Genomic DNA, 15,942 nt, shown 5'->3' on the forward strand with positions numbered 1-15,942 from the left:
AACTAAACAGGGAAAATGGTATCAAATCTTCTGTAAGGTACCAGTGATGCTTTGCAAATGACGCGATTGCGATAGCGGAAATTTCTTCATCAACATCTTTATATGCGAAAAATTTACTTATTAGGTCCAGGTCATTGTAAGGTGCATCATCTGCAATTTGACAAGTAAACCACCATGGCACATACACAAACACTATGAAATTTACAAATCGTTTCAACTTTAAAAATTGTGATGATGACAAAATTACATTTTTTTTTCAATTCAGTTCTAATCTTGTTTTCAAAAAGAACAATCTTAATTCTAATTGTATACAAAACTTGTGCCATCCACCGTGCCTTATGGAGTCCACCAGGCTTTAGCATTGGGTAATTATCAAGTTCCACTAAGTTTGAGCCAGCGTATATCAATGAAAGATGCAATCATCCCTGCACCGAAATCTCGTATTTGCAGCCATCATAGAGGTAGCTGTTTCAATTAGTTGTGCTTTACAGTCGTATAAAAACTCGGCATTATTAACATCTTTCCAATTGAAAACATTCAATTTCGCATAATCCTGATTTGTAATACTTTCCCAGTTTGTTCTAAAGCGATTAAATAAAGTGTAATTTGGTCCTCTGGATGCTTCTGATTGCTACTTCAGCCTTTTCTGAAGCCATAGGGACTTCATCAGCTCCTGATGTTCTCTTGTTCAAGCGTTTCAAAACAAGATGGAAGTTTATTGACCAGACTACATTTGAAGACTAGTCAACTGATGATTATACAGCCAATGCTGTGGTTGACATCAACAATGAGATGGTGAAGGTCTTGGAGACGCTGTGAAAGTCACTCAGCCAAGAGATGACTACATAGAACTACTGGAGTTGGCAATTATTTTGCTTTGAGTTTCCCTCCTCAAGGCATCTACTTTGCAGCTCCCGGAGCCATGCACCAATGGATGGCAGAAGTGATCTACACTTTCAAAATCTGGATTTTTTGTTCACAGTTTAAATTGACAGCGCGCCAGCATTGAGGATCGCGGGAACTCTGCATATTCTTTTCCCACATCTACGTTGAAGCATGGGCAACAGCGAGCGTTGCTGTAAAGGCCCCAAGAAAGGAAGTAAAGCTGCTGAAGCAATTGCAGAAGTATCAAACGATTAATGCTGACATATCCAACGCTACAGTGAAAAAAATTGCAGGCCAACTGTGGTTCCTTTCTGAGCAGTTGGTTGGCTTGGCGTTGTTTGATGACGTTTTGGACAATGGCACCAAGGACAAGATGGTTGTGGCTAAGAAAAAGAAAGAAGGGGAAGAAGAGCCATTGACGCATGCAATCATCGACTTAAAAATCATTCAAGAGAAGACTGTTATCGACTTTACGATGAAGAACTCAACACTTCTTTTCAAGAACTTGCATCTTTCGGTTGGTTTCCTTGAATATCCGGCAGCTCAGTGGAAGGATCAGCCTAGCTTCATTGCTGCAAAACGCTTCATCAGCATATTGCCTGTCACCAACAACCACGTTGAACGTGGCGTTGCCTTAGTTAATGATTTCTCTGGCCCAAAGGACGAGGAGCAACTGCAGTTTGCATTGAGAGTTGTTGCTGGCCACCGCAAAAAGTTACATAACTTCCTGAAGCAGACCTTACTGGGCAACAACTAGTAAAATTGGTCATCATGTCACCCCTGCCGATGAGCATTTAGCAGCTAATACCCACTGTTAAGGAACACATGGGGGGGCCCAGGCATGCGAGCGTTGGGCAGAGAGCAACTATGGTAGTGCTTATGTGTTCTATACCTCATCTGGGCGGAATTTCGGATCCATTGAGCCACCTCTAAACACTAATGAATATCAATGAAATTTTACACATGGTGTTTTTTAACCAAAAGGAACGTTTTGTCAGGGTCAGACCAACAATTTTCCAAAAAAAATTTTTTATTGTACAACTAAGGACCACCCTATTTGACATATAGGCCAATAATACATTTTATAGTTGAAAATATGCTTGTATTATTGAAAAATGTTGAAAAAACAAGCAATTTTTGACTATTTTCAGTGCCGCATGATTGCGCAATCTTTAAATCCCGTGTGCTACACCTAAATGTTGTCGAAATCAGCTGAAATTTTGCAGGTGAGTTTGTATCACCCGTGTACCAAAAAAAATAAAGTTGTCTGGATTTTTTAGCCTATTTGCTAAAACTTGCATTTGGGGTCACAATCAACTTTATAACAAAAATTTTTCAATTTCAAAGACGTCTTACGCCAGTATTCTGCGTTTCCATGACAACGTGGCCAAAAATTCATATTTTGGTCATATATTCAGATCCGTAAGTGCTAGAGACTTCATTCTTGGTGCTATGGATGCAGAATGTCCACTTTCCTATCACCATTCAATACATTTATATACCTAAAGTCTTTACTTTTTGAGTTTTTTGCTAAAAACTGATTTTTGCTATGTTGTCATAGGAATTTATCCAAAAATAATCTTAAAAAACATGAAATTCAACAAATAATTCATGCTAAATGTGCATATTTATACTGGTACCGGTATGCATGATAGTTTAAATCCAGCTGCATTACTAACTGCTTTTCATTTGTTTTTTGAGACAATGCAATTTAAGTGGTATAATTAGCACAGTACAAACCGGCATAAGCCAGTTATGTATATTACAAAGCAAGAAACACAAACTGTTTTAAAAACAAGAATGTTTGCCTTGTTGCAGACAAATATCAAATTAGCCATAGCTAGACCATTAACACAACTTGTATTTGCAATAGGTTCAGACTTAAACAATATCATAAAGAACCAGAAAATCGTACATGTGGTATATCTGTAATGACCACCAAAAAAACGCTGGATAAAATTTGAACTCAAATGGGTAGTCAAATTACCGTAAGAGAAACAGTGAAAAACTCTCAAAAATGCTCAACATTTGCGGTACGATCTACTGTACAATGGGATGACCAACTTTTGCATCCTACAATACAGCACATTCAAACAAAAACGCAACACATGGCTATACTTTTGCAATGCCTCATTGAAGATGAAGAGATCCTCTTGTCTCTAAGTGATGTTAGGGATGGGCAATTCAGAATACCGAATCCAGAAGGATTCGGATCCTAAACTATCCGAATCCAAAACGGCAATAAAACCGGGTAATAAGATTCGGTTTTAAAGATATACATAAGTCTTGTGCCAGCTGTCAGCTGGAGACAGTGAACTGAAAAAAAGTGTGGTTTACTCCCTTTTTTCTTTGCACTGACACCATCCGCAGTTCCGCACTTTCAAAAACATTGTGCACGCGTTGTGCGCGCACGGCTCATGCAACTCTACGTCACTCGCTCGCACGAGCAACCAAAGAAACTAAGCGCGCAATTTTCTTCACGCTTTGTACACAATATGCACAATCGTGCAATGCTTTTTTTCAATCCACGTGCGTATGCGACTCTGCGATAGTTTGACTGGTGGGCGTAACAACATTGAGCAGATGCCCCTTGCTAAAGGAGTTGGCTCTGAAACACCTCAGCATCTTTCAAACGATTCTTTTCGACTGCGGCTTGACGGAAACTAAGCTGCGCTCCCGTTCAGCGTTGCCAGATGGGGAAATAGAATATCAAATTAAAAAATTCTGGTGAAATTTAGAGGTCTTTCTTGCCAAGCTTTTTGACCTTGGAACCAGATAACTTTTTGGTGAAACCTAGTGAAATTTTTCCTACTCAATTTTTTTCAAGAAAGTTTTTTCAATTTTTTTAAACTTTTTAGCAAATAATCCCTGCTCGTATAGAAAACGTTTTGTAAGAGGTCTGCATATGGATGATGGCAGTGTCTTAAGTCTTAAAAACTATTTGTATTTAAGCGAAATTGCTTTATTTAGGGTCAGGGCCGTAGCCAGACTGCAGAGCAAGGGGGGGGGGATTTTTTTTAGGGGGGGCCAACAATTTTTTTTGGGCAAAATCATTATAATTGCTGTTGCTCGAGAATGTTGCTCGATGATGTTGCTATAGCTGTTGCTCGAGAATGTTGGGATTTTGCCAGGGGGGGGGCGGAATTTTTTCCGGGCGGAGGGCGATGCCCCCCCTGGCCCTCGGCTGGCTACGGGCTTGTTTAGGGTGTTTTAAATATCTGGTGAAATTTTAGTTACTTTTTGTTGCCAAGCGGCTTCCATCATCTGGCAACACTGCTCCCATTTGGCTGGAAGTCATTTAGAATGCCTTAATGTGTTGCATTGCAACAAACATTTACTTTGATTGTGTAGCTTTTGTGTCTGAAATTTTTTACTTTTTGTGTTGCTGGAGCCTGGAAGTTAATAGGATTCAGTATTCTGGATTCGATTCTGGATTCGGTTTAGTATTCCGGAATAATTCTAGAATAGTGAATTATTCTGAATTGCCCATCCCTAAGTGATGTGAAAAATAGTGACTTTGAATCTAATGCGATAATTCAACAATTACAAAAATATTGCGTTGATATATCCCAAATTGTTGGTTTAGTGTTTGATACCACTTCTGTGAACACTGGTTGTAACAAAGGTACCGGTATTGTGATTCGCCTTGAAGAATATTTTAGACAAAATCTCCTTCTATTTGCTTGCCGGCACCACATCTTTGAGTTAGCATGTGGTGCTGCATGCAAAACTGTTTATGGACTGGAGAGACATCCTCTCCAGAAGACAGCACATTTAATGCTTTAAAGGAACTCTGGCCATCACTGAACCTTAATTATTACGATATTTGTGACAACAGTGCTTGGCCACGACGGACTAAGACCAGATGTGAAGATGTGCTGATGTTTTGTTACCTGGCCCTGAGTATTCAAACAAATTCCGTAAGGATTATATCATAATATACAGAACTTCTTGTGCTTTCTGTTGTGTTTCTCAGAGGAGCATTACTAAAAAAGGAGAACTTTGCATTTAAAGTTCCAGGTGCCACCAGTTATGCTAGATGGATGGCAAAGCTTCTCTACACTTTTAAAATTGCTTTATTTCAATCGCAGTTGAAAGCAAAAAGTGTTTTCAATGAAGAAGTTCTGAATAAGGTGTATTCTTTGGCAACTTCTCTTTCTCTATATTATGTAAAAAGCTGGTTAGAGTGCACTAATGCATGCGATGCCGCACTGAATGACTTACTGCTGTACAAGCAGCTGAGTAAAGATATTCCATTAATGAAGAATGGTGCATCTTATCTCACTGCTCAATTGAGTCACATTGCTGAGAAAAATTTGAAGAAGCTAGACTGCCATCTCTGGTATCTAACTGAACGCTTGGTGGTGATGAGCTTGTTTGGCAAAAAAGTAACTACATCGGAAAACTCTACTTTGAGAAAATCCTTTTAAAATGATAAAAAAAAAAAACACACGTCAGCATAAACCAGATAACTGAACAGCAAATGCCCAAAAACATCAGCAAGGACACGCAGCTGCAAGATTTATTTGGCTCAGAATCATGGATTCTTCTGGACACAATGGGAATAGACTCTTCTTTTCTAAACAGCCATCCAAGGAAATGGGCAGAAGACAGCAATTTCTTGAAAAATGAAGAAATGGGAGCAAGTCTTTTAGGCGCTGACAGTTAGGCGCTGGTCTAATAGGCGCGCACACTGTGGCGTCTGGATATTTAGGTGCGGAGCACTGTGGCGCCCGGTCATTTAGGTGCTATTCCTAGTAAAGTCTGTAGATTGTATCAGCTTGGCAGCTTGCCAGAAAATTATATCATGGCTTCAGTGAGTGAAGCTGCTAAAACCGGCAATGCTTTTCACACAAAATGTTACATTGTAACATTGAACAGAAAAATATATTGTTGTTTTATTGATTTATTATTGTTTTATTTGTTGTTAGTCCAGGTTTGCTTTGGTGAAAGCTTTATCAATAAATTATTGAAGCTTCCAACATTATTGAGTTCATTTTTAGTTAACTCTTTCGCGACCATGGACGTATACACACGTCTTGGGATTTTTGCCATGATGACCAAGGAAGTATCCCTACGTCCAAGGTTAAAAGGTAGCCTATTTCAAGCAAAAAAATAATGTAAATGATGGCAGATCCATAGTCTTTGCTTGTCCTTTTTTGGCTAAGTAAAAAAAAATATTTTGGCGGTGCAGTTATCAGATGAGGACTTCTTAAAGATGGGGACACAGTGGATTTTTTTTCTTTCACTCATTGGAATTGGCAGTCAAAACTGGCTAGGCAACCCCTTACTTTGGAATTTCTCGATCAAAAAGACTGTAGGCTAAATTACGTAAACTTTTTGCTTAAAATTTTCCAAATTTCTCCATAATCATTCTGCTGTACCTCCTAAAGCATTGCGCGCAGAAACAAAGTAAATTTTTTCTCATGTGCAGAATTGTTTTGGCATTCGATTAAACTACATATATTTTCATATTATTGTATCACGCTTGGGTAGTAAAAATTATAATGAAGTACACTTTTCTGCCAATTTTTAATTTTTTTAGAAATTAGAAAAAATACCTTTTGGAAAGTTGCTAGTTGTACATAGAATGTTTTAAATTTTATTGCAAAGCTTTGCATCTTCGGATAGCTGAAGATGTATGCTTTCATTTGATGTCAAGATTGTGCGTCTACGTCGATCACATGACATGTTTTTACCGCGTAAATACAACAGATTTGTGTGAAAAATGTCTGGTAATTTAGATTAAATATAAATTACTTCTGTTCGGGATGGATTGGCCATGTGACGAGAACGCGTAAGACGCTCTACTACTGTTCACATGAATACATTTCTACAGGGCATATAGGCTACACCTTGGCTACAAGTTGCAAGCATAATGGTGAGACTTCGCTCGTTATTAAACCTAGTCCGGGTTTTGACGGAAAACTAAGTTACTCTTCACTCAAGCCTACCGCCCGCTTGAGTACAGCCTACGGTACATTTTTTACTGATGTTTAGTTAGTATTTGACCTAACTAAAAGTGAACTCAATCTCATACATTTTCGGAAACTTGAATAATTTATTGATAAAGCTTTCGCCGGTGCAAACCTGGACTAACAACAAATAAATGCTGAACAAGCGCATTAAAAAAAACAACATATTTTTCTGTTCAATATAACATTTTATGTGAAATCATTGCCGGTTTAAGCAGCTTCACTCACGGAAGCCATAACATATTTTTCTGTTCAATATAACATTTTGTGTGAAAAGCATTTCCGGTTCAAGCAGCTTCACCCATATATTCTTCTGTGTAATATAACATTTTGTGTGAAAAAGCATTGCCAGTTTAAGCAACTTCACGCACTGAAGCCATGACCAACAACGCACACGCATTAACAAAACAATATATTTTCCTGTTCAATATAATATTTTGTGTGAAAAGCATTGCCCTACGCCCCTACCTGCCAAGCTGATACAATCTACAGACTCTACTAGGAATAGCACCTAAATGAACGGGCGCCACAGTGCTCCGCACCTAAATATCCAGACGCCACAGTGTGCGCGCCTATTAGACCAGCGCCTAACTGTCAGCGCCTAAAAGACGTGGACCCGAAGAAATGGTTCACAATATTTGTGTTGTTAATGATTCATGTGAAAGAGCATCAGGTTTGTTGACAAAATTCCACAGCAACCTCATCACCACAGACAAGCAACAGAAACAGTTTTCGAAAGAACAAGCTATTACTGCAACATCATCCAAAAAATTCACCAAACGCAATATGATCAAATACTTTGCTTAGCTTCTAACACAAAGAGCTTATTGAAGACTGCTATAATGCTATAATGCTATATAGTAGTTTTATAGAAGTTGTGTTATTCAGATTGGACTCCAGGGTTAAGTTGTAGATTATTCTGCATTGTTGCTGTTAGTTTTAACTATTTTTTAGGCTGCAAGTTAATTGCTTCCAATTTTCTTTTCAAAACATTTTAGTTGGTAAGTAAAACTAATGTCTCATATGGTATTATCCTATACATTGAATAGTCCATTATTTTGTGTACAGTATTGTGATGTTCTGCCACAAGCTTGAACTGCTAGCATGTAACTAGCTTACTGCAACATATCAGTGCTTAAACAACATAATTATACATCACATGCTAGAGTAATGAGTATGAAATAATGTAGTTTGGTATATGCGACATTGATTCGTAAATGTAATGGTACATTCACTTACTCAGTAAATAACTGATTGGGTGATGTATGTTCATTAGCTAATTCTTTTCTTTGATTTATAGTAATCACTGCCTGTCAGCTGAATACCAGAAACAGGTGTAACATATCAGTATAAATATTCATATTTCCATGAATTTTTTGTTGAACTTCCGGTTTTTTAAGATTTTTTATGGATGAATCCCTATGACAACAGGGCAAAAATCAGTTTTTAGCAAAAATCTCAAAAAGTAAAGGCTTGAGGCTATATAAATGTATTGAATGGTGATAGGAAAGTGGACATTCTGCATCCATAGCACCAAGAATGAAGTCTCTAGCACGTACGGATCTGAATATATGACCAAAATATGAATTTTTGGCCGCGTCGTCACGGAAACACAGAATACCGGCGTCAGACATCTTTAAAATTGAAAAATTTTTGTTGTAAAGTTAATTGTGACCCTAAATGCAAGTTTTATAGGCTAAAAAATCCAAAGAACTTCATTTTTTTTTTGGTACACCCTAATCCACAGAGTATGCCAAAAGAAGAGCTGATTTGACTAACATAAGGGCACCAGCCACACCCTAACGTAGACCATATCCCGAAGTGCATTGGATTTACAGCAGAAGATGGAGACTATAGTTTCTAGGGCCAAAACGACTTGAAATCGTCTTGCACCAGTCCTGGACCAATATGGCTGTGTGAGAGGTGGCTCTATCCTGCTGAACTGTAATTTCTTCATTTCCAGTGATTTTCCTCACCCAAGGAACAACTTCATGCTTTAACATCTTCAGATAAACATGTTGGTTGATTTTGACATCAGCCTCGATGAAACTCAAAAAGGTTTTAAGCAATGTGGACGGAACCCCTGCCCACATCATTACCAAAGCTGGTTTTTGCCTTCTGAATGAAGTTCGATGTTTAACAGGCACTGAATCTTTCGATTTCATCCAAATCCGACCATTATGGCTATTGTGTATGGCTTCAATGGTAAATAATTTCTCTTCACTCACAGATACCTTGTGGCTGCGTGCCATCAAGGAGCTTAGAATCTTCGATCTTTCGAACCTCTCGTTGGATAATTTGGATTTTGTAATTTGACGATAATAATTGACGCTAGATGCCTAACCACAACCCTCTGGGCGGTTGAACGGCTAACATGTGCCTCTTTAGCAAGTTTTCTGGTGCTTCTTTAAGGATTCCGCTGCAACTTTTCTCTGATGTTCTTAATGATTGTTTTGGTTCTTACGAATCTCTCTGGGGTGCTCCTGACCTTTGATAAGCTGCTACCAGTTTCTCTGAACCTTTTTACTGCCTTGTATACACCAGAACGACTCACAATTCCTTTCAAAACCTTGAAAATCTTAGCATGTGATAGCCCCTTATGACAGTGCGTTGCAATGATCTCATTTAAGGTCTTCGCAAAAGGTGTAACTTTAAGTTTTCATAACACCTCCTCGGAACACTGGTGTGTCGAAACACTGGTGTTCCTTAAAAGATCGTCAGGTGTTTCGAAAAAAAAATGATTAGTTTGACTGGTGTTCCATGAAACCCAGTCAAAAATCAAAATTACATCACTTTAAAAGCTTCGCGTTTGTCTTTCTGCAAGTGTTGCACGAATATCAACTTTGTGCTCATCCAAACAGGCCCAGATATCGCTCTGAGAAAAACTGAAAGTGAATTTGTTGTTGTTGTGTTATTGCATCAGTATAAAATTCCGTTTGTTCCGCAAGATTATTTTAATGCAACAAGTGTTCCGCGGCTCAAAAAAGGTTGAAAAACACTGAGTTTTTGTATATAATGTCATCGCCATCTATACCTTGAACTTGAAAACTGAAGTTATTACTTTAAATGCGTTGCAACACGCTAATTTTAAAGGTAGGAAATGCGACACTTACACGTATTTGAAACTGTTGTTTCACACAGTTTTAACTCGCAAATGAATTGTTAAAATGTAGATCATTCCCTTGAATAACCTCCATAATTCTCCAAATAAACAGATGTCGCCTTAGAATTACGGCCTCAAGTCAATACAGAAAATTACCTTTTAGTAATGAAATGCTAAAACAGCGTTATAATGGAATTACGTTTTAACTCAGTTGATCGCTCCCTTGAATAATAATAATCTATTACAGTATATCAGCCTAAAATTTCTTTAAATAAACAGATGCAGAAGTGGAATTGTAGAGAACTTTTATATCCATACAGACAATTGTATTTTAACCATGAAATGCTGCTTGACAGCGCGTGCACACCGAATCGGGCCATTCCTGGGTTTTCTCTATGTGCCTTCCAGATCGTTCGGTCAATGAGACGCAATTGCAGCAAAACTAAAGGATGCGCAAAATATTGTAAGAGAATGACGACAGACTGACATATGGATTATGGATCCACAAATAGTTATAATCGTTTAGGCTGAACATCGGCAACTATAAAAAATCGCTTTCAGAATTAGTGGAAGTCTTGCCCCCTTAATATTCGACGCCTATGATTGGACATATTGATGGCCTAAACTAAAGCAACCACTGAGGACATACCTGGCCAGCCTGTGGAGACTCTTTGTTCACTGGAATTTCTGCAACAATGAAAACATTTCTAGTTAACTTTGGGAAAGTAATTCCACATACTACAGGCCGATAGAGACAAAAAGTAATGCGATTAAGTGACACCCAAAAACCATACGAGAAACTAACATGCTGGAGGTTTGCAAGCTCACCTCCTTGTTTCTATTAAACTGCTAATAATAATTGAAGATTAAGATTAGTCAGGAATCACTTCGTGGTCATGATGATCTTTTGTCCAATCAGAGCAATCTGTCCCTTTGTGACCTGTGGTTTGTTGGAGTTCATGACCTTGGGTAAATCTAATCTTTTCTATCATGGTGGTATTGCAGAAATGCAAGAATACACATGTTGCCTGTCACACTGGGTTTAAATGTATATATATGTAAGATGGAAAATGGGATCAATGAAGTCAATCAAAAGTCTTCAATATCTTTAAAACAATACTAAATCTCGAGTGGTAAGAAAACATTGCCAAATTTGACATCCACCCAAAAGCGTCACCGCTTCACTGCTTGGTGAGAGTGGTGTACTAACAACCCCTTGATTGGAAAATTGATTATACTGTATGAAGTAGATATTACCAAGGCTAGAAGCTCTGGCCAAGATCTTGGCTCCGGTGCAACACTGACCTTGTGTTGGATTGTTCAGCGGATCCCATTCCAACCAATCCGGTTGCTTTTTAACAAAAGGCGAGGCTTCATGCATTGGTGATCCAGTTCTGCTGTTGTTGCTCCACCCATCAATCAGCCAATCATCAAAAACACTTGCCAGTTTGTCACTTTGTGATTGGTCAGTTTTGATAGCATGTGTTTTTGATTCCACAGGCGAATATTGCAACCTTCCTAATGAAAGCAAATATAAATGAAAGCGAGATCAGCATCTGTTTTGCAGTAATTTGAGATTTAGTGATCACACTTTGGCACTTAAGATTTTCAAAACTATCATTTCAAAAGGATATAATGTATGTAAAACAAGAAGATTTGGCAACAGAGTAAAATTTATTAGTATAGCTTTCGCCGCCGTAAAGGCGGCTCCATCAGTACTTTGAAAAAGCACAAATAAAAAGCATTAAAAAAAATTGTTAAAAACTTACTTACTGGCTACTGCATCCCTACAAGTTTGTAATATATAAAATTTTAAACCTTGTAAGTGATAATTCACTTGATGACGACACTATCAAATAGCATTTCGATGTTTTTTCAAATGCTACTAAGCTGCTACAGTTGATTGAAATCTTTACCGCAGCAAGAAGTTTAATAACTGAGAGTCAATTGGAAATTACTTTAAACCAGAAGAGGTTTACATCTAATTTATATTTCCAATTACTTATGAATATAATTTTGCCCTTCTGATGTGAAACTTTGTGTTGCAATAATAATAACAATTTTTTAACGATTCTTTTTAATGCTTTTTATTTGTGCTTTTCCAGAGTACTGATAAAGCCGTCTTTATGGCGGCGAAAGCTCTACTAATAAATTTTATTAAGTTGCCAAACCTTCTTGTTATATTTACCTATTTTATTCGTTTGGCAGCATGCTTAAAAATGGATCCTGATAAAACTAAAATTTGCAATTCTCACAAGAACGAAAAGCCAGAACGGAGGAATTAAGAGACACCAGAAACACTTTATTACTCATAATATAAAGTAAGTTTAGCTTAAAGTTCAAAATCGAAAATACATCAGCCTCCAGTTCGCCTATAGGCTGAGGGTGTTCAAAGTCCGACACGTTTTAGTATGGCCTGTGCCTGTTGTTTCACAATGTGTTATTTTTGGCCCACAGACACACGTGACACAGAAATCATACCAAGTCAACTTGCATTTTTTTAATTAGTGGAAATAGGATTTCCTCACAGAAAAAAATTAAAATCATAGTTGCATCATAATAGCGAAGTCAACTATTATCATCTGAAGAGTTTTGTAATGAGTGATGCAGTGGAGCATTCATTCATTTTCTAGCTAACAAATGCAATGACCGCTTTCGAGATAATGTCGCAAATGTAAAAGATTTATTAAAGTTCAATTCTTTCTGCTTGAACCCTGATCAGGCTCCTGCTCACCTGCAGTTAATTGAGCTTTGCGAAGCCGACAGCAACTTTTTTCTCTCGTGCCTTTTTATCAGTAGCCAAATAAAAAGTGCGTCAGTTTGCAAAGAAACTGTTGAGTTGGTTTGGCAAAATATTTGTGGGATCAGACGTTATAAACTTGTACAAGAAACTTATACTTTAAGAGATCAAAACTGAGCAACTGCCAACTACTTAATATTTCCCTTGTCCTCCACTAAGTAGACTTGACCAGAGTATTGAAATCAAGACGTCAATTCCACCCTTCACATTAACACCGCTGTGTTTTACAAAGGTTTTGGATCTGTTAATTGTTGATAGAAAAGCAGATAGGCTAACTTATATAACGTAACTTATCACATCCCATGATATGTATATGGTACAACAAAATATTTAAACTTGCATATTGGTTTGTTGTATAAAAATGACATTAATACAATATTTAATGTAAATGCATCTTTCTGTAGGTAAAACAAGGTTGTCAAAGGCTGTTGAACCATCCACATTATCAAATCTGGCCCGCCGGGAAAAAAGTTTGGAACCCCTGGTCTATTGGCAAGGCCTGTGTATACAGATCAAAGGTCACTATGGGTTGCATTCATGTTTTTTACCAGTACCACTAAAGTAACTCAGAGCTCTTAAAAATAAATAAATAGGTACTGTATAATTGAAAAAGTGAGTACAGCTATCAATTTATATCAAAAGGCAAGTACCGGTAGTAGTAAGTATCGACACGATGCTAAGTATAGATCAATGCTATTCACCAGTCCAAAGTCAAATACTGGGAAAGATACAGCTGATTTAAAGAATTATAGCTTTTTTTCAAAGTAGCAGGTGTAGTTCTGTGGCTATTTGGCACTGCGACCCATCAGTCATTATTGTGCTTCTACCTTTGGAGACTAATGCCGAAGTGGAAGTGAATACTTATATGTCTTCCCATACACAATCCAATAGCCTATGAAACAAGTTGTTTGTTGAACAACCATTATAAATTGTTGTTTTAGAAAGTACCTGTGTCACCGAAAGCAGATTTCGCTTCACGATGAGGAGAACCGATTGTTAGGGATTTTCTCTGTTTAACCGACACTTCTTGCTTGTATCCTTGCATACTTCCAAGAGATGCAGGCCGAGGAAAATGACTGACAGGGGAAACGTTTTTTTGCAACTTTTTCTGAACTTCAGTAGCGGATAATGTGGAGAAGTCGGATTGAAACATTTCTGTGGCATTACGATTCGTAAACGTTGAAGGGCTTTCCTTGGAAAGAGAGGGATTTTTGTCTTGCCCTTGGTGCGTGAGCATGGATGGAAAAGGAAATTGATTGAGATGACTCAATTCCAAATTGTAATTTTGTGCAGGAGCAGTAAATCCTGTTGGAGCCGGTTGGAAGTAACGTGCTTGTTGCAATGCAAGACTTTGCTTGTACCTTGTGTTTTGAAAGGTGGCATCAGAAGTCCAATTGCTCGTTTGCAAAGTTGGTTGCCTGAAAGGAGACTGTTGCTGTAGGACATTAGTAGTTTGAGATGCTCTGGTTGTTTTCATGTTGTAGAGTGACAACACACTCTCAATTGATTGGCTTTGCGCAGACTGAGCCAAGGTAGTGGTTGAACCATCAAATAACCTCCAGTTTGATCTTCCGACATCACATATGTCTTGAAATGACATCAAATCTGGGACAGAATTGGAAGAAGATGAAGATTTCTGTGGCGAGTAATTGATTTCTGTTGATGACTTACTTTCAAGCCTGAAGTTCGGATTTGATATCGCAGTCAACTGCTTTGAACCTTTGCATAAAATAAAGATAAAGTTAATATAACACTACATGTAAACTAATAACCAATTCCAAAGTCCTAACTAAAGCCTACATTGAAGGCTCACCAGGCATTAAGTGTAGAAACTTGAAACTGCCCCTGTTCAGTACTCAGAAGCAAAATATATATGTAAGCCAAATGAAGACATCTACAAAAAAGAACGCACAGAAACCATGCTATGCAAGCAAGACTAAGTACGATAGCATATGGATATATGAGGAGGTGGTCTCTTTCATTAGTAAATAAAGATCTGGTTAGTTTTACACCAGTGCGACCACAAGCAATCAAACTATAAGATAAATCAGCCAAAATAGATAAAAAAAATATTGAAAAGTAATGATTGAGACCAACTTAATTTTATGGGTCATAGTATTTCGCATGATGAAATACAAGATGGCTGCTTAGCATTAAAAACTACAACAATTTTAGATGAGATTTACACAGTGAACTTCAACTACCAATAAAATTCATTATATCTTCTTCTTCTTCAACATACTGATCATGTTTGATCAGCTGTGATATTCCATATGAACTGCCTCCATTTTCTTCTGTCATGATATCTACATTTACCATATATTAGCTACTTGGTGCCTTTTTTTTCATAAAAAACGGAGTTTTTCTAAAACATAATTTAAAAACCAAAAAACAAGTCACATCGTTAACGTAAAAGATAAAACTTAAACTTACCTTATTGATGAACTGTTAACTGATACAACTGTTAACTTTTCTCTGCCAAATTATTTTCAATTGCAAAATACATATTTACAAATTTGTGAAGTGAATGCAATATTACCTTGATGATAGTTGCAAATACGCACAATCGCACATCGATCATAGTTGTACACAGTATCATAACTGTTACTTTTCTAACACACCTTTTCGAATTCTTCATTATGGATTTAGTTCAATTATTCGAATTGTTACAGGCAACCAAGCCAACCACCATCCCTAATGATGTTGTGAAAGCTTTAAACTGTCTACTTGAATGATTGGGCCTCGAAGGTAATGGTTTAACGTTTTAAAGCGTAGCCTATGCAATTTAAGTTAAATTACCTTTCAAGCTTTTCTTTTTCATTTTTTTAAGCTCCTCTTCTTCCATTTTTATTGCAGCTGAAATATCTGTCATAGCGGACACACGACAAGATTCCAAGCAAACGACCGTGAATGATGATTTAAACACACAGAACCATCAGCATGTGTTTGCTTTTGAGACAAATTAAAACAAACTTAAATCATGGTCAATTTCCTTCAAAAAGATTAAAAAGTAATATGAAACTCACAGGCCTCGAAATTCGTTTTTGTTGACAGCGGACTAACGATCTGAGCAGCTGTCTCGGCAGACACATCAAGTCTCATGGCAAACACACCAGTTTTAGCATCGATCGTCATGCTTAATCACTTTATCTTGATAATTCTTTGCCGTTTGATAACTT

The 15,942-nt window shown here is 37.5% G+C and overlaps 1 protein-coding gene across 1 annotated transcript in view; it reads right to left on the reverse strand.

The window, feature by feature from the left end:
- The window catches only part of LOC145787273 (phosphatidylinositol 4-phosphate 3-kinase C2 domain-containing subunit beta-like), a 49,410-nt gene extending 33,775 nt beyond the window's left edge, over positions 1 to 15,635 (reverse strand). Inside the window, exons 1-4 of the mRNA XM_082598984.1 lie at positions 15,563 to 15,635; positions 13,712 to 14,482; positions 11,269 to 11,481; positions 10,613 to 10,650 (exon numbers count right to left, since the gene is read on the reverse strand). Coding sequence (XP_082455110.1) covers positions 10,613 to 10,650; positions 11,269 to 11,481; positions 13,712 to 14,482; positions 15,563 to 15,635 — 1,095 coding nt within the window. The remainder of the gene's footprint in view (positions 1 to 10,612; positions 10,651 to 11,268; positions 11,482 to 13,711; positions 14,483 to 15,562) is intronic.
- Between the last annotated feature and the right edge of the window lie 307 nt (positions 15,636 to 15,942).

This window comes from Aplidium turbinatum, chromosome 18, assembly GCF_918807975.1.
Source record: "Aplidium turbinatum chromosome 18, kaAplTurb1.1, whole genome shotgun sequence".
Taxonomy (NCBI): domain Eukaryota; kingdom Metazoa; phylum Chordata; class Ascidiacea; order Aplousobranchia; family Polyclinidae; genus Aplidium; species Aplidium turbinatum.